This window comes from Botryllus schlosseri, chromosome 15 (assembly GCF_051294905.1).
Source record: "Botryllus schlosseri isolate E-star chromosome 15, Bs_hap1, whole genome shotgun sequence".
Classification (NCBI taxonomy): Eukaryota; Metazoa; Chordata; class Ascidiacea; order Stolidobranchia; family Styelidae; genus Botryllus; species Botryllus schlosseri.
Window position 1 is genome coordinate 961,533 of NC_137250.1, and position 23,157 is coordinate 984,689.

The following is a 23,157-nucleotide window of genomic DNA, read 5'->3' on the forward strand; positions in this document are numbered from 1 at the left end:
CAGCATCCGCGTTTACAGTAAGGCCTCCTGTATTCCTCAAAACTCATACGCAGGGTTAACCTCATATTAACATAGTAACATAGTAATATACGATCTTATGCCGTCGTTCCTGCCACTGTTTTTCGCAGTTTAGACCTGTTTTCAATTGGCCAATTCCTTTTTTTGCGAATAAAGGTGCTACTAGAATTGAGCTTTTATGATCCTTAATATACTATTATGTACAGGTTTGATAATGTAGCATTCCTGTGAAAAACAAGGTATGGAATTGGAGGTAAAATTTTGGAATCATTTAACTCGTCTGACCCGCTGCCCAAGTTGAATTTGACACCTCTGAAGTGCGCTAATTTTCTTTTTCTCACGTGTGATGGTGTTATGTGTTGATACAAATTGCCATATTATCATCATGAATAATATCATGTCCACGCGAAGTTTATGACAAAGATTAAAACAGAAATTGCCACAAAAGCAACACAACTACAAAAGTCTCTTCACCATCACATATTTGAAAACACTGTAGGAGGTACAGAGCTTCAATATACAATTGAATAATATATTCATATTGAAATGAACCCGAATATTTTCGGCTGACACTCGTCAGGCGTAACCGTCAGCAACTAGTAGAGAATTGGAAAGAACATTGTATATCAACAATCATATCACAAAATTTTCCATAATATCCATATTTGGCAGTGGGATTGTTGCTATACAATGTTCTTTCCAACTCTCTGCTAGTTGTTAAAGATTACCCCTGACCACTGTCAGCCCAAAATACCTTTTTCACTGATAATTATCTATTATTATATCTGAAGATAAGTTTATTTGTGACTTGATGCAGATTTTTATTCCAATGTTATTGCTTTTAGAAATTCATGGCAGACATGTCTGACGTGCTCGGTAATATTCTGACCAATTCGAAACAGCACAGCTCCATGTTTGTGGCTTGCATACTGACCGTGATCTTGGACAACGTGGAATTGATAACGGTGGACGCTTCTGTGATATCGCAAGCTGCAAAGAAATCCGGGCAAATCGATTTAGGTACCGAAATTATTTCAATTCAAATTAATCAGTGTTGCTACTCAAGTAGATGTGAAGCAACCCTGTAAACTTCTTCTCAGTTACAAGTAGAATGTAATCATTAAAAGTACAAAGGTGAGTAGTTTAAAAAACTAGATTCACTAAAGGGGTCGCGTGTGACGTGTTTCAAAACTACCTTTCAAAATCGAAACCTTCAAACCAAGTAGTTTTGAATGGATATCTGTCGAATAGAAGTGAAAGTAGCCTGAAAACATATCCACTTGGATAACGAATTGGTGTTTTGAATTTGAATGTAGCCTTCAAAAACGCATTTCTATGACTTGAAGTATTTACTCAGATTATAACCTCTGGAGTTACTACCACTACTTGGGTTACTAGTTGAGTTGTGCGTTTTTTTGGCAGGGATTCGTATCATAGAAGAGCAACTGATGATCAGCAAGGAAATCAGCGAGCCGAGATCGAAGCGACCGAAATTTTGCGAACAATCGACGCAATTATGCGATTCGGAAATCAGCGAATGGATGGAGCTAGCACGGTAATAGTTAGTTTTGGGTCGCGACTATTCACTTTGGTAATAGTGTAAAGACTGTTTGTCTCGAATTTATGGGCTCGTGCCACACTTATCTTAAATTGATTTGATATCTGCAACTGTCAGCTCTTACGCTAGGGGTGTTCAAAAATAACTTTTTTCAAATTTTACTGGTGACTTGATAAAATTGATAGGTTGTCTAAAAAAACGCTGAACACCAATTTCGGCTCAATTCCAAAATATAGAAGCATTGTTAGAAAAAGTGAAAGTTTTGAATTTACCTAATCAATTTTACTGGCTACTCCATGAAATTGTCAGGTTTTATGAAAAAAAATGATTCACAACAATTATATATATAAGTAATATAATAAGTAATCTATATAATAAGTAATGAAAGACTTTGCGGCCGTTGATACAATTTTTTGTTTCAAATCAAAAAATTTCGTACCAGGATTACTCCTATATCAGGACCGATAATTGAAAAATAGTCCCAGAAACTGTTCAGAGTGAGATAATAAGCAGGCCTATGTTTTGATTCCGAATTAGATCTACTCACTTTTCAATATCCACAACCAGAACCAGAACCAGAAGAACTCAATTTTTAAAATCTGCAATTACAACTAGAACTAAAGCTACTCAAAAAACCGTTAGTTAGCTGACCGCCAACTAACTAAGTGTGTAGTTGATACAAGTCTGGTCTTGCGCAATGACTTGAGTACAAGTCAAGTGATTATAAAAATTTATTCTAGTCAAGTCAACGAAAAATGAAGACTCGAGTCCGATTCGAGTCCAGTCATGACTCGAGTCATCGCAACCCTGGTTGAGTGTATGTCTTGTCCTCCAGGGAACGCCTGATACTGGCTTCTGATATTCATCCGACATTTAATATAACCCATGCCTATTTATTCAAGTTTGATATTCTGTATTGAAGATTGTACAGCAAAGAATTCGATATTCTTCGCGGCATATTTTCAATGCCTTCCATCGCCAAGAATCTGATCAACGAGGTCGTGCAACTGGAGTCGGACGGACAACACGCCGAAGCTCTCAAGATGTATCGGAAAGTATGTGAAAGACAGACTAATCGCATCAGCAAATCTTATGTTAACTTGATGGTCTGGGAATAATCTTTGATGCGGGGTCAACGATATAATGAAATAGATCAGGCCTCCTCAAACTGCATATTGCGAAGATAAATTTTTGGAAGGTTGAAACATTATTTTCCCAAACAATGGTTACAATTAGTAGTATATGTTGTGCCAGGCATGCCTTGAATAATTTTGCTATTACTCTCAACTAACTCATTTATATTTGCAAATTTGAGTACGGTGCTGAAATTATACAATTCTTGCCACTAATAGTTAATTTGTCACGAAAAATTAGCGTTTTGAAACTGTATTCAATTATTGACGCCTTGAAACCTCAATTGGTTGTATCGCTGCATACAAAACATGCATTACAGAGCAACACACATTTGAGGAAATGACATATCTGTGAAGTCGTGGTTAGCCCACAGCATTGCCACAAAGTGCAATGAAATGTGCATGGTCACATAAAATGTACATATTTGAACTTTCGACATCTTTCATAGCGTTGTGACATCATGATCAGTGATACTAGAATGCTGGATTCAAATTTTAATCACTCCGGGGCTCATTTTGACCAACCGTAGTTATGATGTCACTAAACTGTTTTTTGACCTTTTGGATACTGAGTTTTCATATATGCCATCTACCACATATGTAAATGCCAGCCATGCACCGTCATTGTGCGCCAATCCTTAATCACAGCCATAATCACAGCTACTTTTAGCCAACAGTTCAACGTTCTTACTCTCTTTCACAAACACAGGCTCTGACGGAAACCGTTAACGAAGAAACGAATGAAGTGGAGAAGACATTGTGGGAAGATTGTTTGCTGAATTGTCTTGGACAACTGTCGCAGTAAGGGCTTCCTGTCTAATTAGTCGAACTTTCCATTTATTATATGTTAGCGGTGCTCTCGGGACTATAGCTCGCAAAATCGAGTAATGGGCTTCGAATCGAGTATAGGTTATCAATTAGTATGACATCATTACGGTATGAAAGATATACCATTGACAGCCAAGGCGTGTGGCGCAGGGTTGGACTAGAACATTTTCAGTTTCTCCAAATCAGAATAGTTACACATTTTTCCGGAAATTCAGAATCAATCATTTTAATCAATCAATTTCTTTCCAGGTGGGGGGACGTTGATCATTTCTGCATAAAGCAAGTCGATGGGTCACTCAATAACACTTGGGATAAATCGGAATACCAGGTTTGTAAAACATGATTGCCTGGTGCCTTCAAAACGATTCATAGTTATATTTTCACTATCCTAATTCTGCCAAAGAGTATGTAGTATTATACATTAGTTTATTGACCGATCGATCATTTCGCCTGAAATGTAGCATATAAGTGCATTGGGCCTGTGCAAAAAGCTTTTTTCCGAATGTTTCAAACTATCGCGTAATTGATTTAATTATCTGATTGCGTAGGAACGACTCACTTGAAAATTTCTGTTGTTGAATTTTGAAATTTTCAGGAGCGATTCTTATCTCCGTCTCTTCACGCCAAGTCGCATCTGATGCTACGAGGAAATGTGGATGCCGCGGATGAGATTTGGCAGTTTTTCGAGCACTCCTTATATCGTAGCGATGTCCATAAGAGAATCGTCGAAAAACAGTTTTCTTATGAAATGGCGCTCGTGCAAGCTCTCAAGGTGATTCTGGATACAGCACATTGATTAAATTCATTTTTACTACTAGATTAGAATTAAATTTTTTTTTTCAAATTAGACTAGAACTAGAATTTTAGCCACTCAATTTTTTTTCAAAATTAGATTAGAGTTAGAATTATAGCCACATAATGTTTTTCAAATTAGATTAGCATAAGAATTATAGCCACACAATTTTTTCCAAATTAAATTAGAATTACCATTATACCTACACAGTTTTCTTCAAGTTACATTATAATTAGAATTATTGCTACACATTTTTTTTCCAAATTCGATTATAATTTGAATTATAGCTACAAGTTTCATTCAGATTAGATCAGAACTAGAATTATAGCCACATATTTTTTTTATATTAGATTAGAATTAGAATTACATCTACCGGTTTTTTCTTTGAAATAGATTACAGTGATTAGTATTATATTATCGATATTTCTCTTCAATTAGTCTAATGAAACTACTACCGGTAGAGTTATCCGGTTATCCCAGTATGATTGTAACAATGGAAACAACTTACCTTGAAGTATTCTGTAATATTATAGCAACTGTAAACGTGAAATATAAATATTTTCATCACTAATATCAATGTTATAGATACTGTGATGAAATCAAAATACGCACCACAAACCAGTTATGTCACAGTTATTTTTTGTGCAGGGAGACTTTGGCCAATCCCTCTTCTACGTGGATAAGGCGCTAGAATTTGTCGGCAGAGAATGGAAGTCTAAAGAGCAGAACAAATGCATGACTCGACTTTTACGCGTCACGGATCTTTCAGATTATTTGCATCTGGTGCGCAACGGTGAGTACATGCTGTGCCTTCTGACGCTAATTTATTTGACCAAAGTCTTTCTAGATTCCGGCAGACTTTCGTTGTCCGCGTTGAGAGAAGTTTGCCGGCAATGGGGCCATCGTTATCCGCACGCCGACTTTAGCTCTCTAGAAGAATGGGAAGATATGATAGTGTCGAGGTATACCGTATTGTAGTACCTCTTGAATTTGGTTTTTCATGCAGTTATGGCATATAACTTGTCACATCATATAATGTGCATCATGCGCTGCTGGGTTGGATAGAAAACATCTTAAATGTATCTTTTACGTATTATTTTACTTACAATTTGTGAAATTGCGCATCAGCATATCTTGCAAATAGTGTCGATAAGTTTTAGCTTTATAAAGACCTTGCATGGTTGAGAAACTTCAGTCGCAGACATCGCAATTTAATGCAAGATGCTTGGGTTAAAACTTGATGGTTTCGTACACAAAAATTTCAAATGACTTGATTTCATGTCTGAGGACTTACCACCGAAAGGAAAAATGTGAGAAATGAAATATGTACGGTATGATTTTTAGGGTGAAAACCCGGACCGAAGGCCCGTTTTGTTTACCATTGGTTGCACTATAACTTGACCAGTTATTTTATGCCGTGAAGAGATGGAGACACAGAACTTCAATATACACCTGAACTAGTAACAACGAGTAGAGATTTCAAAAGAATTTGGCGTTCTGTATGCCAGGTTTGTAATGACTCGAGTCACGATTTTTTGGTGACTCGATTTGACTTGTGTCAATTTTTGTATTGACTTGACTTGTACTCGAGTCACTGTGCATGACTCTAACCAAGTCATATGACTCGAGACTAGGACGGCCAAGAAAGACATTTCATTGTCACATTTAATAATAGTAAAGTTACCACAGGATTGGTATTTCGTCTATCAGTCCTGATACTTGAAAATTAGAGCCAGAAACTCTTCAGTCCGTGGAAAATTACTTTATTTTGAATGCCAGCCATTCTATATAACTTGGGCAGAGTTGAAAAAAGTGAGTTGGACTGAAAACTGAGCAGTGGACATAGTGACTTGGACTCGGACACGAGTCAGATCACTATGGCTCGGACTCGACCCTCTGCTTGCTGACTTGGACTGGTACTTGACTCGGTGGTGAGTTGAAAATGACTCGGGTCAAAACTATTAAAGTGAGATTGGCTTGGACTTGGACGCGAGTCAAATCACTATGACTCGGACTCGACCCTCTGCTTACTGACTTGGACTGGTACTTGACTTGGTGGTGAATTGAAAATGACTCGAGTCAAAACTATTAAAGTGAGATTGACTTGTGACTCGGAACCTTGTGACTTGGTTACAACCCTGTTGCATACTTTGTTTACATGCACACAATTGGAAATATTATTTTGCGTTACGTATGTTGTTATAAGCTGTGTTCTTTTCAATTCTTTAGTAGTTGCTGACGATTACCCCTGATCAGCGTCAACCGAAAATATTCGGTTTTATTCCAGCATCAATCTATTATTCAATTTTATGCTGTGGTCAACGGTTGGTTCTCTTGTTTAAGGTCCTACTTTCTGGATCAACTCTTCGGCAGAATCGCGCAATCGTCCGAATCTTGTGAAGCCAGCAAACTGGTAGCGGAAGTGAAAATCGACATGATCGCCAAAAGCGTGGATCAAGCCTGCAAGGAAAAATGTTTTTTCAAAGCCAGGAAGCTTCTGAACGAAGACGCCTTCCCGGTATTGAAAGTGTAATCGTAAATTTGTTCGGGATGCATGTTGAACTACTAGAAAATTTTTGATTCTCCAAATTAGATCAGCATTAAAATGATTGATTTCGAAAAAAAACTTACTAATCAAGATAAATGCCGAATTTCTAAAGAAATACAACACAAAATCAAATTCAGTTCGTATCAAATCAGAAAGGCAAAAGACTGTACATTGTGCATGAAGCTAGCCTCGTTTTGCACGATACAATTCCTCTGTATCATTTTCAAATTACCAGTGCTTAGAATTAGAATTAGACGCTGGGATAGTACTCTAATGAGCTCAATTTGGCGTCTGGAATCATCTGGTTTTCCAAGTCTGCTACAAGCGTCCTGGAATGATTTGTGGCAAAAATAGCAGCTACGTTTTTATTTGCAGATTCTAGAGTCGGTCAGTATGGGAGCAGACGGCGAATCCGTCGCCTCACTGAAGCATTCACTAAGCATCGGGAAATATTCTTTGAGTTTCGCCAATCACCACATGGTGCTCAATAAAAAACAGAGTCACTTGAGCAAGGCCGCTCGGGCCATTTCAGAATCGTACGGATGCTTCAAGAAAGCATCTCAAAGCAGCCATCTGCAGGAAAGGTAATCTGTTCTAAATATAAATATTTTGCCCCATTTTTTAAAGGTTTGAAGAGCTTCTTAGAGGTACAGAACTTCAATATACAATTGAATAGCATATTCATATTGAAATGGACCCGAATATATTAGGCTGACATTTGTCAGGGATAATCGTCAGCAACTACTAGAGATTTGGAAAGAACAGCGTACATCAACAATCGTGACACCAAATATGACGTCACCAGCATGAAAGTTAACGACTTGAATTGGTCATATGTCAAAATTTTGACAAAAGAAAATTTCCTGATGTCAAAATTATCAATTTTCAGAGCAAGTTTAGTAAGATGTAGGAAAAATGTAGGCTAATAATCGGCCTACATAAACATTCAGTTAACCATCGTGCTCCATTCCAGACAATCCGACTATTATCTCGTGCATTCGTTACTGGGGAGAAGCTACCATCTCGCTATGGATTTACTCGAGCACAACAACCTTGAGTCTACTGCGGTTGAAATGTTGTTTGGCATGGCAGAGTGCTCAGATGCTAGTGAGTTTTCAAAATCTTATCTTCTGTCTTCCAAAGTTTTCACTTTTTCCATATTAGATTAGAATTGAAATGATAGCAATACAGTTTTTAACTAAATAAGAGAGCCGTTCTTTAGCATGAAAATGGAAAATGTCTCTACAGCAAGCTTGGTTCGTTTCGTACGATACCGTTGTACCGTTGTACCGTAGCATTTCAGGAAAACCGGAAATTAGATTAGAATTAAAATGTGAGCAAAGAAATATTTCAGAGATTAAAGTAAAATTACATTTCATAAAATACATATATTTTTCAATTATCATCTGAAAGGAAATAAGCCATATCTTCCCAAGACCAGAGATCAACAACTAAGATTGTTATGGATCTACTTGTAGTTGTAACTGAGTAGAAATTTTTGACATTACTTATATTCGCTTACCAACAATCACTACTGCGACTGTCTCAGGTCATAACGGATCGAAATGCAGGCTTTTCAGTTTTATGTGATTCATATTCAATAAATTTATATATCATCAAGGTGGAATCGAAGAGAAAATCCAAATGGCTGGATATGACATCATGAAGAAATCTCTCGGAGAATCTGACTCAACATATGCTGTCTGCGACAATTCTGTGAAAATGTTTGTTACGTTTGCTAAACTATGCGACCGTATCATCCAGAAACGAGGTACTACAATCGCAATTACAGTTTTTATGAGATTTTTGCAATATTGTGATTCTAGATACTCATGGAGACGTTCATGTTCATTAGAAAATTTTCAGTTTTTACAAATTAGACTAGAATTAGAATGATTTTATGATAGCTACACATTTTTTTCCAAAATAGGTTGGAAATATAGTTCCCGAATTGGCTTTGACTGGACAATTGGGTATACAATTGAACACTATATTTGTATTCAAAAAAGATAGGGTAATTGTCAGGAATTAGTAGAGAATTGAAAAGAACTTTGTGCATATAAACAATTGCATCACCAACTATCATGTCGCAGGCGGGTAAGATTATGTCAGGTGCTCCAGAAAAATTTAAAATGTGCCCCCACAATCTCAGATTTTCATGAGATTGGGTAAGCCTGGAAAACTTTTCTTTCTGATATCAGAAAAACAAATTTTATAAAAATCGGTCAAGTATAGCCGAAGATGTGGACGTTCAAAAATTGCTGTTTTTGTGCTCGCTCAAACGGAAAAAACGTCAGAAATTTACACATGCAATTTAAATTTGCTATATTTTGGTCAAATTAGGGTCATTGAGGGTGACACTTTCACACTTGTTCATTTACATCATACTTGATACTTTGTCATCTTCTTCGACACCTGGGGTTGCATAGTCTGACCTTCAACCCCATGATTCTGTTCATGTCTTCAAAAATCGCTCACACGTGACGTCATTTTTAATTGCAAATATATTTTGGCTAAGAGGTGGTGTCATCAAGTGTAAGGTGTCATTGGAAAGGTCTTGACAAGGACTATCAAATTCAACAATAATATTACTGGATATTGGATATTTCGAAATTCACAATTTTTTCAACACTTGTCTACCACAAATTTTTGTTAATGTGATGATGAAATATCCACTAATTTTATTGTTGATTTTGAAAGTGCTTTCCAAGAGCTTTCCAATGATATCTTACACTTGATGATACCACCTGTTAGTCATGAGATATCTGCAATTAAAACTGACGTCATGCATGAGTGCCTTCAAAAGTTATAAATAAAAGCATGGGTTCAAAGGTCAAGCTAGGCAGCCCCAGGTGTCAAAGAACGTGAAAATGCATTAAGTGTGCTGTAAATGACCAAGTGTGAAAGTTTCGCCCTCAACAGCCTTAATTTGATCGAATTATGGCAAATTTAAGTTACATGTATATATTTCTGCCATTTTTTCCGCTTGAGCGATCACAAAAATGGCAATTTTTGGACGATCATACCTTCGGTTCTAGTCGACCGTTTTTGATGAAATTTGGATTTCTGAAATCAGAAATCAAAGCTCTGTAAGCATGCCAATTTTCATGACGTTTCGAGAAGGTGGGTATATGGCATGGAGCACCTGAAATGTACTGACCCAGGCATGAAAATTCAAATACAGTGTTATTTCCAATTCTGTACTAGTGTCCGACGATTACCCCTGACGAGAGTGAGCCGAAAAATATTTGGCTTCATTTCAATATGAATTTACTATTCAGTTGTATATTGTAATTGTGTTGTGTAGATCGTCCGGAGTGCATGGAAAGTGAGGATCTCGCGGTTTACGCCAAAGATGTGATATGGTACAATCTACTGGCGATGCAGTACGGGGGAAAATATGAAACCAGCGAAGAGGCGATCATCAAATTTCCGCGGTTGTTGAAATTGGTGGAGAAATTTCCCGACGTCAAAGAATTTTTCAAGAGCAAGGTAATGATTGTCTGTTGAAGAGCGTAGGTCAGGGTTCACCAACCTTTTTGCAACCGAGGGCTACTTTTGCGTAATGATTGAAGCGGCGGGCTACTCTAAACTACTCCCGCCGTTTACCCGTACCACACTGAATTTCCGCTTTGATATTCATAGCACTGGGCAGGACTGGACATCATGTTATCTGTTTCTATAGCAGTCAGTGGGAAGCCTGGCATTGTATGATATCAACTAGTGTGCTGTACTCTGGTATTTAACTTGACATTGCAATTCCTAGTGAGTGCTCCAGATGTGCATTAATTAAGCGTGTTTTGTGTTTGTTTTTGATGAAGTTCATGTCGAAAAAAGCTGATATACAACGATGAGTTGAACCATAGACGCTTGCAACCTTTATAGCTGCTGCGCATACACCACTGTACTTTTCCGTATCAACAATGCACCAAACGTTTGCTGCAGTCTGAGGTGGGGGTCATTTTGCTGTGATACAATTTCAATCTTCAAGTGTTCAGCATCCAGAAATGACAAGATTTCATTATACCGTACAGCAGCAACGATTACGGAAAGTTAGAAACATTGTATATTAAACTGCGTTGAGTGTGACAGAAACAAGCTGTGCCGAAAGATGCAATACGTAATGGGTATACAGATATTGAAAATCTGCTAGTACTTCACGGCTATCTGACTCCGAATAGTAATATTGTTTACTACTTTGGCATTGTCCTGGTCGTCGAGCTAGCGTACCGGAACCCCCACCATTTCAAGAAGACCGTGGACGGCATTCCGTCATGTCGCTTGTATAGGCACTGCGCCGTATCTTGAATTTCTGGTGATTCTATCGCATACATCTATATATTACTAATTGTAATTGAAGATATTTTAAGTGTTTATATATGTAAGTTAGGCCTACATGTTAGTGTGTTTTAAGCAAGAACAGCTGAATCAATCAATCTATGTATTCAAAAGCTCACTGGTAATAATCTGACGAATATTGGTAAATGATGCTATTCCACCTATTTTTAGAATGGGCTCGCGGGCTACTTATCTAGTACCCGCGGGCACCGGGTTGGTGACCCCTGGCGTAGGTTATCAGAAGGGTTGGTCACGTTACAATTATTCGACCACACCAATCCTAATCGGGTAGGCTACTTGTCGCAATGATTCAAATCGAGTAATGGGAGGTGATTTTTTAAACGTTGCTAGATACTAAGGGTTAATTTATCAATGGAAATAATAGTTTAGACACTATTTTACACCGTAGAAGGGTGTAACCTCGATTGGTTGTCGAATTTAGATTCCTTCCATTTCTACCTAATAGTTTTTTGGCAAAACTACTTCCATTCCACACTTTTATGAGTGGAATTGTCACGGCAATTGGGCAATATAGCATGCATCACGGTTACTGAATATATTTTAGGAAATTGTACCTATTTGTGTCGGTGTGTTCATGGTTTTGCATCAGTTGTCAAGACACGTCTGGCAATTTAGAAAGCCCCCATCCCCTTTAACTACTAAGAGAATGCAGCTCCTGGACAAAACTAAATTTCCAGACTTCATAATTGAATACTTTTCTACTAGTGCTACAAAATTAGTTACCTTCAAGATTTGATATTGATTTTAACATTTTTGTACAAACCATAAATGACATTATGCACGAGAAAAACGCGGGTGTTTCATTTTGCACAACTAAAATTCTGTTAAATACATGCTTTGCCAAAAATATGTGGGACATCAGTGATCGGTCGCCCGAGAAACTTGTTTTATCGATGTTACATGCCGTTAGGTTCAGCATCATATATTATTTAGCCAAACATTTGCGGCATTTGCAACATTTGCAAGTGTAAGACTGTAAGAATCAGTTCCCACTGTAGGCCCCGCACTCTCCCACACCACAGGCCCTACCTTTTTAAGTGACCCTAGCTGGCAAGATGATCGTATCCATTCTTGTTCAGGCCGAGGAAGTACCGGCGTGGCTCTTTTTGAAATGGATCAGTCAGATGGTCGCCATTCTCGACAAGCCAGAGTCCGACGCCGTTCATTGCATCGTGGAAAAACTGAGCAAGCAATATCCGCAAGCCGTGGTCTACCCGTTGAAGACCAGCGTGTCGCAGTATCACTTTGAGAAGACAGATTTGGGAAAGAGAAACAAGAAGTTTGTGAAAAGGTATTTTGCTCTCTACTGAATTTATTGATATTAATGCACGGTAAGGTTGTTTAAAAGGAACTCTTTACTTCAAATTTTACTGGCTGTACCTGGCTAATTATTTCTTGTTACAGACTGTTATCGGAACTGAATGGTGAGCTGCCTATCGTTGATACTTTCATAAAAAATCTCACCCACCTTGGAAATCCGTTACATGTTTTCAAAGTGAGTTATCTGATTATTTCATGCTGTAGCGAGACTTGCACAAACCTCTGGATTTTCAAATGCACAACTACAACTACTCACTTTTCAAAATACGCAACTGCAACTAGGACTAGAACTACTCATTTTTCAAAACTCGCAACTAGAACTAGAAGTATTCACTTTTCAAAATGCACAACTACAACTAGATTTACTCACTTATCTAAATGCGCAATTAGAACTACAACTAGAACTACTCATTGTTGAACTCTCGTAACTAGAAGTAAAACTACTCATTTTTCAAATGCACAACTTAAACTAGAACGAATCACTTTTCAAAATGCACAATCAGAACTAGAATTACAACTACTAATTTTTGAACTCGCAACTTGAACTAGGACTGCTCACTTTTCAAAATCCACAACTAGAACTAAAACTACCACTACTCATTTTTCGAATCCCACAGCTAGAACTAGAATTACTCATTTTTGAACATTCGCAACTAGAACTAAAACTACTCGAGAAAACCGCAATTAATTGACTGTAACTAACTACGTTGGTAGTTTGTGCAAGCCTGGCTGTATCATCGGAAATTCCGATCTGACTAGCCAATTATTTCCAGAGTTGGTACGACGCGTCCACGATTACGTTGAGAAACTGCGAAAAAAATATGCAATCCAAACTATTCACCAGCTATCAGAATATGTACGACGAGTTGTTCTCCAGTCAGGTCATATCGACCAACACTATTTTTGGAAAATTCGCACAGGTAAGATTTTGCTTAGCAAAATATTTTTGGTACTATTGTCATAGTTGGTAATCAATTGCTCGTGATACCCAAGTAAACATATAACCTTTTCTACATTGTCGAAACCAGGACTGAGTAATCTATCTTTTACATTATTTACTATTATTACTAATATTTTTCTAATTAATAGTCAAGCTCTTGGATTTCACAACTGAGAATAAAGCTAAAACCTATTTGAATAGTATACAATAGAATAGTATATTCAAATTTAAATGAACCTGAATATTTTCGGCTGGCACTCGTCAGAGGTAATCGTCAGCAACTCGTAGAGAATTCAAAAAAACAGCGTATATCAACAATCGTAACACAAAATATGACGTCACCAGCACTGCGTTGCTGACGATTAGGGCTGGGCAAAATCGAGTACCTGAGTGATTCGATTCTGAATCACGTAATATGCTTCGAGTCGAGTCGAGTAATCGAGTATCAGTCATTATGACGTTATAAAAGAATGTAATATGTCAAAGTTCAAATATGTACCTTTTATGCTACCACAAAGAATATAATGCCTGTTATCCATCACTTTAAACATAGTTTGGTATTTTTTCGACCATACCGATTTCATAGGACTTGGTGACAATGCTGTGTGATGATCATGACTTCGGAAATGTGGTATTTACAGTAATGTTCCTAGCTTTGTGCAATATATTTCGTATGCTACAATATGAAAAATCAGGTTTCAAGGCTTCAGCAGTGAAAATCAGTATCGAAACTCTAATTCTCGTTGATAAATTAACTTTCAGTGGCGAGGAGCGTATAATTTCAGTACTCGAAAAATCGTCTTTTACTACTCGACTCGAATCATTAAAAATTATACTTGATTCAGATTCGAGTACTCCAATCTTTGTGCCCAGCCCTACTGACGATTGCCACTGACGAGTGCCAGCCGAAAATATTCAGTTCATTACAATATGAATATGTTATGCCGCGAAGTTGAAGCACTTGAAACATATTACGCAGTCTGGCAGTTTGGAACCACTAGTCTGGCAATCAGTCTCAGGCAGTCAGTTTTGTTCGATTCCAGAAATTCCGTGACGATGTCAGCAAGGCATTTGGCGGACAGACGGGAGGCCCGGCTCTTTTGGACGAGAAGAAATTTTCGCGTAACGCCCCGATCCTTGAGAAGATGAAAGAATTCGTTAAAGATAAGCGACCGACGTGTTTGAAAGAATATAGCCGATGGCTTGCAGACTTTGATGCGACTATGAATGACAGTGCCCTGGAAATACCTGGTGAGCAGACTCTGTAAACTAGATAATTGTAGCTGTATCATATGACAAATGAGAGCGAAACGCTGATAATCAAATCCAAATGTAATATATGAAACGTTTTATACTCTCGTTTTCATCTCAATCTAAAATCTGCTTTTCCTAAAAATGCTACAGGTGAACTATATAGTACGAAACAAGCCAAGCGTCATGCACAGACATTTGCCATTCTTGTGTTGATCAGAATCAACTTCGATTTGATAAGAAGAAGGCCTAATTTTGTTGTATTCTTTCTAATTCAGAATTTGAATTCAATTGTCAAGTTTTTGCGAATTCTGTCATTCTAATTTTAATTTAATTTGGAAAAAAAATGAGGTAGCTATAATTCTAATTCTGTTCGAATTCTGAAAAACAGACAATTTTCTCGTTATCCACACATGTAGGCTATGTACCACATACCTGATGCGCTTTCAGTCAATGTCATGGTTGCTAACCCAGGAGGAATTTACCCTATAGAGGTTAAAATTCATACAACGTAGTCGAATTGTGAATGTTTTGATGTGAGCCATCGTGAAATTTGGAATTAATCATTATTATACCGGTATATGTGAATTATGGGAAAACAGTCACAGTTGTTGCTAGTGGGTTGACTCCATCTGTATTTCACAGGACAATATAAGGAGTCTGGAAAACCATTGCCGGCGTACCACGCGAAAATTGTCGGGTTCGAGAGCAAAGTCTTGGTGCTGACTTCGTTACAGCAACCAAAGAAGATTGTCATCAAGGGCTCCGATTGGAAGAGATATCCGTACATGGTGAAAGGTTAGTGGTAGTATTGAGTTAATCGTCAATTCGTAGTTGTCTATGATCTGTGTTAGTCACGGATTTTGTAAATTGTACGATTCCGTAGACTTTGAGATAAGACTTGTGATACTGCACAATTCTTGTGTAATTAGATTAATTAGACCAAAATGCCTGTAATCTAATACTTATCTAATTTGTGAAATGTTTCGAGGCTCTCATTGTAATTCAAATCTAATTTCTGGTTTTTCTGACAATGCTACAGGAGAACTTTGTAGTGCGAGTGAATTCTTCTCGGCAGTAATATGCTTAGATTCAAATCAACTATTCGGGTGTCACTAACAACCAGGGTTGTACTGACTCAAGCCATAACTTGACTCGAGTCCGTTTTTTGTATTGACTCGACTGGTACTCGAGTCAAAACTGTAAAAGTGAGATTGACTTGTGACTCGAAACCTTGTTACTTGGTTACAACCCTGTGAAAAACGTGAAAAGTTTAAATATGTACCTTTTATGCAACCATGAAGAATATAATGCCCGTTCGACATCAAGGTAAAGATAATTTTTGTATTATTTCGACCATACTTATTTCATTGCTCTTTGTGACAATGCTGAGCGTTGATCACTGCTTCACAGAAATGTCATTACTACATAATGTTGTATGCAACGGAATATAACAACGAAACTATCTTAGTGGCTAGAAGCGTATAATTTCAGTACACGAAAATGACTCACAAAACTACACAAGGTAAATCAAGACATTGCGTTCAAGCAACGTAAATTTCATGATGCAAAATATTCACCCCTTTCCAGTGTGTGTCTTATGACAAATGTAATGTAGTGCACGGTAATAAATCGCCTTTGATGTACTAGTAGATAAGGATTGCCTATTTCCTGTTGCCAGGCAATGAAGACCTGCGCCAAGATCAACGCATCCAACAGCTTTTCAACACACTTAACATGGCATTGAAGAACGACCCCGCTTGCTTCGAAAGAAATCTCAAAATCGAGACCTATCAAGTAACACATTCGTGTTGTTGGCTTTGTAGGCGGCTACCCGACAGTCGTCGAGCATGTCTAGTGTCTACTGTCTATATTCAAGTCGAAATCCAGTCAATAACTATTGAATGAATACTGGTCAGGCTTCAAGATTACCAGACATACCGCATTTATTTCCATCACTTCTTTTTATGATATCCTTTATTAAATCCAGTACAACTGCTGCAGTGCTTTTCAACCAGTGTGATGGTAGGAGGAAAATAATTTCAGTGCAGATAAAAATAGGGGCTATATTTTACTTTTTATGATGTGGAATATCACAAATTAACATGATAGGATAGTAATATCAATGGCTTCCTAACACACGGCCAATTTCAGCTTTTACAATAATTTGTTCTAGTACCAGCTGTATTGAATTAATATTTACGCACTATTATTACATAATTAAAAGCCCGTTTCAAAACCGGATAGAAAGACATGGCCATCTAAGTATGTACAAGTACGAAATCCCATCCGTAATTATTCGCAAAAAAGAGTTGTCTTCATGAGGCAATTGATGGCCTAATGTGGGCAACTTTTGAGCATGACATTGGGCCTAACTGGTCGGAAAATGCCGGAAATATTCAGCAGAAACCATGATGACCTAATTGTTGGAAATTTCATAAAAAATTGTCAACTCTCCTTATTTTGTGTAATAAGTTCGGCTGATTTGTGCAGATGAAATTTTCTCAAAAATATTAGTGCGGATGGCTCTGAGAAAGGTTGTAAAGCACTGCTCTATGCCCAGGTGGGTGTCTGATTACAAGACTAATCCAAGTCGTTTTGGCACCCTATCATCTCCCATCTCCTACCTGTTTTGTAATTTTACTCAAGTGATAGCTCATTCCAGGATAGACTTTACTTCCCTGCTTGAGTACTACAACAAAGCATAACTACTTAGTCACTAACCATGCTTTGGTAATCGGCTTCATGTCATTTCCAGGTAGTTCCTGTGACCAGTAGACTGGGTTTGGTGGAATGGGTCGAAGACACGCTCACTATTCAGGACATGATTACGAAAGAACTCACCAGAAAAAATCAGTAGGACATGCCAGATATTCAATACTGATTTCAGATGCTTTACTACAATTTATGATTATGGTATTAACAAAATGAGAAGAAAAATCATAGGAGAACATCTACAATTGTTTTCTGTGCTTTTTAAGTTTGCTGATGGCCAATGGGACAATTAGATAATTCTAATATAATTCCTGGATTTTCTGAAATTGCTGCTGTATCATCCAAAACGAGCCAAGCTTGGTGCACACACATTTGCCTTTCACGTGTTAATGAGAATGGGATCTGACTTGATATGAACTAAACTTCATTTTGGTTTTAATTCTTACTAGTTCTGAATTGAATTCAATTTCCAAGTTTTTGATAACTCAGTCATTCTAATTCTAATCTAATTCGGAATAATCTGTGTAGCTATAATTAGAATTAAATCTTATTTGGAAAATACTGGGTAGCTATAGTTCTAATTTTTATCTAATTCACAAAAACTGTAGCTGTAATTCTAATTCTAATCTAATTTGAAAAATAACGCTGTAGCTGTAATTTTAATTCTAAGCTTATTTCAAAAAAACTGTAGCTATACTTATAATTCCAATCTATTTTAGAAAAACTGCGTAGCTATAATTTGAATTATAATCTAATTTTGAAAAAACTGTGTTGCTTTACTATACTTATAATTCCAATCTATTTTTGAAAAACTTTGTAGCTATAATTCTAATCTAATCTAATATTTGAAAAAACTGTGTAGATGTTCTTATAATTCTAATCTATTTTGGAGAAACTTTGAGGCTATAACTCTAATCTAATTTAGAAAATACCCGTGTAGCTATAATTCTAATTTTAAGCAAATTGGGAGAAGCTCAAAATTATTTAGTTTCCCAACTCTACCAATACAATAGAATTTGACTGGTATCGGAGATCTCTCCATAAAATTGGCCAAATCTAACAGCTAACTATAAATGTGTCTTTTGCAGACAAGAATGCCTCACATCGGCCTACAAAAAGTACGTAACGTGGTTGTCCAGATACGCGTCTGGATCTGGAAACTCTCGACGTGCTCCAGTGCACCAGTACGGGACCATGATGAAACAAGCCAGGCATAAAGACGCAGTGGCGAATTACCAGCAAACTGTGGCGCAGATACCCGCGTGCACTTTGAGGTGAGTTATATCGGAACTGTGCCTGAGTCAAGATCACTTTTTTTTAATGAGACCTTCTTAATTGTGCATTAGGGTTTGTTCGAAAATAATTTTTTTCGAATGGATGGATTCACCTGCGCTGCAACGCTGCACATCAAATTCGGCTCAATTGCAACCAGTAGAAACCGACGCAGAGCCCATTGAAATTTGTAAATTTATTTGTTTTTGAATTGAAAATATTTTTCAAATTTTACATCGTTCTTTCGGGCAACTTATTCAAAGATATAAATTGACTCCGAATTGGCTTCTACCAGTTGGAATCGAGCTGAAATTGGTGTGCAGCACTTTTATTTTAGTAACCTAACAATTTAATCAGTGAATCCCTGGATTCTCGAAAAAAAGTGGTTTTTGAAGAGTCCTATTGTGCATCACCACTAGATTGCAATATAATGAAAACATAGGAGGGTGTCGAAACATCCTAGAATAGTCTAATCAGACAACCACCTTGGCCTACTGGTAATATTTCTTTGGTGAAATTGACAATCACGATGTGGCTGTGACTTTACACTTTTTTCAATAGAATTAGTGTCAAAGTGATTTCAAATATATAGCAATACCTCTCTATTTCTGGCAATGATGAAGATCGAAACATGTAAATAAGCATTACTTCCCGTTCACACATTTTGCGGCATAGCCAAATGATAGAATTTCCCGCCGTAAATGATATTTTTCAAATTCAAACTTCCTAATCTAATAACCTAAAGGTTGGAGTCTGGCCAGATTTGTTTGCAGCGTTTATGTAGGCAGATTAACCCTTTCTTGGGATCTTCAGTGAAATGTGAATATTTTTGCTAAATCAAAAATGTATCGCTTTTTTCATATAGAGAAGCGTTGATGAGATTGTGTGGGAGTCCCGAAGCATTTGTTACTCTGAGAAGGAAATTCGTTTCACAATACGGCACGCTGTGTGCTGCTCATTGGATCATGGGAATCGGAGACAGGCACGCGTCGAATTGCTTGATATCGGAGAAAACAGCTTCTGTGATCGGCATCGATTTTGGACACGCGTTCGGTTCTGCTACAGAGGTCAGTGTGTTGTATACAAAATAATTGCTTTGATATACAATTGAGTAGTATATATTCATATTGAAATGAACCCGAATATTCTCGGCTGACACTCGTCAGGGGTAATCGTCACCAACTGTTACATTGAAAACTTTCAAACTCCTGTACGTTTACATCCACCAGTTGGAATCAAGCCAAATTTGGTGTTCAGCGTTTTCAAGGCAACCCAACAATTTAATCAGCGAATCTCCGGAATCCTGAGAAAAAAAGTTATTTTTAACCAAACCTAATTGGACATGGCATAAACTAGAATGGCTGCATCTGGACACATGTAAGTTATAAGAAATAGATCAGTATTCCCAGTCTGTCAGTTGCAGAATATAGTTCTCAGATGCCCTACCACGGTTGTAATGACTCGAGTCATGACTCGACTAGAGTCAAGATTTTTTGATGACTCAACTTGACTCGAGTCATTTTTTTCAAATGCGTTAAATGACTCGACATGCACTTGAACATGACTCACATGGCTCGAGTGACTCACATGGCTCGAGTGACTCACATGAACAGAGTTGGAAAAAGTGGGTTGAACCGGCTTGAACTAAAAACTGAAAAGTGAACGCGATGACTTGGACCCGGACTCGAGTCAAAATACTATGACTTGGACTCTATCCTCTACTAGCTGACATGGACTTGACTCGGTGATTAATTGAAAATGACTCGAGTCCAAACTAAAAATAAGTGCTATTGACTTGTGACTGGCAACCTTGTTACTTGGTTACATCCCTGCGTCCTACTACCATATTGTGACTTAACAGAAAATTGCAGATATGTTTTACTGACGCAGTATGACGACAACACTATAAATGAGTGAGATTTTCGAAACCATGCAGTTGGTGTGATACAGGGGCTATTTTGCCGAGTTATGATAAGGCTACGTTGTTTGACACTATAAAAAAGTTCTTGTACTTTCTCCGCTTGTGTTGAATACTGCCTTTCCTTTTTCAGCTGCTGCCAGTGCCGGAAATGTTACCGTTTCGACTGACGAGGCAGATCTGCAACGTCGTGTCTCCTCATCCTATCACGGAAGGGTCGCTACGACAAGCCATGCTGTATTGCTTGCACGCTCTTCGGAAGAGGAGGGAGAATATTGTCACCATGTTGGATATCTTTTTAAAGGAGCCTTCCGTCGATTGGATCGTAAGTTATGTCGACGCACTGCTGCTCTGACGTAATGCAAGTAGGATTAATATAGCAACATATTTTAATGACTTGGAAACATCGTAAAATATTGATTACTTGTTATTAGCACTGAGCACAATGATTCCATTACTCAAATCTGAATCGAGTAATAATTCTAATAATTCTAGTTGAATAGTGACAGATGATTTCTCAATAGTGAAGTGATACACTCCTTAGCAATGAGGAGAATGATAGTTTAGATACTATTTTTCACTGTGGAAAAGAGTAATCCTCGATTGGTCGTATCATAGTTGGACAAATAGCAGCATCCTTTCTTGTAAATCACAAAATTTCGGCTTTGTATTGTTGTTAGACTACTTTACATAACAACAGCAACTCTGCATTTAAATCCATGTAAATGTACATACTCTACCATACCAAGTAGAATTTCTATTTTTGTTTACGCAGAAACAAGCTAGCAAGCTGTCTCGCCAGCAAGACACCTTTTCCAACCGGTCCGCAAAGCAAAGCTCTGTGTCAGACACAGATCTGGGATGGTATCCCACAAAGAAAATCGGACAGGTCGACGCGAAATTACGTGGTGACAACCCGGTCTCGCTGATAAGGTATGTGCTTCAATTTCAAACCGTCTTTACCACCTAGTCTGGTTACTAGTGCCTTCAAATTACTATGAACATCAGCGGTGTCGAACTCAACTTGAGTTGCAGGTCAAATTCAAACCTTTAAAACGCTCGCGGGCCGGACCAGTCCAATGATACCAAGCTGTGCCCACAATACAGGGTTGTAACCAAGTCACAAGATTAAGGGTCACAAGTCAATCTCATTGTTATAGTTTTGACTTGAGTCAAGTCGAGTCATTTTCAATTCACCACTTAATCGAGTCCAAGTAAGTGGGTAGAGGGTCGAGCCAGAGTCCAAGTCACTGTTCAGTTTTGAGTTCAATCCGGTTCAAACCACTTTTTCACCTCTGCTCGAGTGATATAGAATGGCTCGCATTCATAATATTGTAATTTCCCTTTGTCCTAGCAGTTTCTGGCCCTATTTTCCCAAGTATCAGGTTGATAGACGAAATACCAATCATGTGGTGACCTTACTATTTTTTGAAGTTACAATGAAATATCCTTCTTGGCCGTCCTAGTCTCGAGACTTTGTTGAGTCGTGCACAATGACTCGAGTACCAGTCGAGTCAATAGCCTAAACAAATTGACTCGAAAAATCAGGACTCAAGTCATTACAACCCTGCCACAATATCCATACCATTGTTTTTCATTGAATACTTTATTATCAAGGCTGAATGCATAATAGTATATTACATACATATTACGTCATGCAACTATTATATTCTCCGTTTATCCTGCAACCCGCATATAATGGTTTCGCATTGGTGTATCGCTTCAGTAAATAAGTACTTATCCGTTCATTTCTTCATAACTCTCTGAACTCAGTGTGCGCTTTTGTGCCTTCTCGATATTGGGTGTCAAGGTCAGAGAGACTTGTTCCTAATGGTGACTAGAGTGAAACCACAACGCCGTTGTTGGGTAGTTATAACATGCCCAGTGAGCTTGAGTTGAATTGAGTCGAATTTGTTTTGCATCATTTTTGTAGACGACTTAGCAATTTCATGGGTTAGCCAGTACAATTTAAACAAAAGTTACTGTTTTATATTAACATTAAAATTTTCCATCTCTTATATCTTTGCTTCTAGTTATAATTGAGCCAAATTTGCTGTGCAACATTTTTATTTAGCCAACCCAACAAATTTATAAAATAGCCAGTAACATTCGAAGAAATAAGTGATTTTTGAGCAACCCTAGTGACCATCCTTAACCTATCCCGATTTTTGTAGAGAGCAACTGCTCAGCAACTCTAACATAACATCGTACATGGAGGCTTACAGAAAAGCCGCTGAAGGCATGTCTGGTTCGTCGCGATTGGAAAGATTCAAGACCCACGGTTTGTCTGTTGATGATCAAGTCGATTGCTTGCTTGAGTTAGCAAGCGATCCCAATTTGCTGGCGAGAACTTGGGTCGGATGGAGATTCTGGCTTTGAACTGTTGGCTTTTTCAACGGACTGCATCGCATGAATCATGGAAGATTACAATGCAGTAGATTTTTGTTTTGTAGAAATTGGCCGCATTTTGGTATGTTGTTTTACAAAATAAATACTTGCACTGA

The 23,157-nt window shown here is 37.8% G+C and overlaps 1 protein-coding gene across 3 annotated transcripts in view; it reads left to right on the forward strand.

Moving 5' to 3' along the window:
• The window catches only part of LOC145456834 (DNA-dependent protein kinase catalytic subunit-like), a 93,280-nt gene extending 70,123 nt beyond the window's left edge, over positions 1-23,157 (forward strand). For all 3 annotated transcript variants that reach the window (XM_080334958.1, XM_080334957.1, XM_080334959.1), the window contains exons 57-81: positions 864-1,038; positions 1,441-1,573; positions 2,499-2,631; positions 3,419-3,510; positions 3,787-3,865; positions 4,133-4,309; positions 4,979-5,123; positions 5,178-5,292; positions 6,674-6,848; positions 7,254-7,462; positions 7,852-7,985; positions 8,500-8,649; positions 10,186-10,370; positions 12,317-12,528; positions 12,642-12,732; positions 13,331-13,477; positions 14,541-14,748; positions 15,394-15,546; positions 16,430-16,545; positions 17,507-17,604; positions 18,552-18,737; positions 19,601-19,802; positions 20,787-20,978; positions 21,429-21,586; positions 22,828-23,157. In XM_080334958.1, the coding sequence (XP_080191084.1) occupies positions 864-1,038; positions 1,441-1,573; positions 2,499-2,631; positions 3,419-3,510; positions 3,787-3,865; positions 4,133-4,309; positions 4,979-5,123; positions 5,178-5,292; positions 6,674-6,848; positions 7,254-7,462; positions 7,852-7,985; positions 8,500-8,649; positions 10,186-10,370; positions 12,317-12,528; positions 12,642-12,732; positions 13,331-13,477; positions 14,541-14,748; positions 15,394-15,546; positions 16,430-16,545; positions 17,507-17,604; positions 18,552-18,737; positions 19,601-19,802; positions 20,787-20,978; positions 21,429-21,586; positions 22,828-23,032 (3,870 nt within the window). In that variant the 3' untranslated portion in view covers positions 23,033-23,157. The remainder of the gene's footprint in view (positions 1-863; positions 1,039-1,440; positions 1,574-2,498; positions 2,632-3,418; positions 3,511-3,786; positions 3,866-4,132; positions 4,310-4,978; positions 5,124-5,177; positions 5,293-6,673; positions 6,849-7,253; positions 7,463-7,851; positions 7,986-8,499; positions 8,650-10,185; positions 10,371-12,316; positions 12,529-12,641; positions 12,733-13,330; positions 13,478-14,540; positions 14,749-15,393; positions 15,547-16,429; positions 16,546-17,506; positions 17,605-18,551; positions 18,738-19,600; positions 19,803-20,786; positions 20,979-21,428; positions 21,587-22,827) is intronic.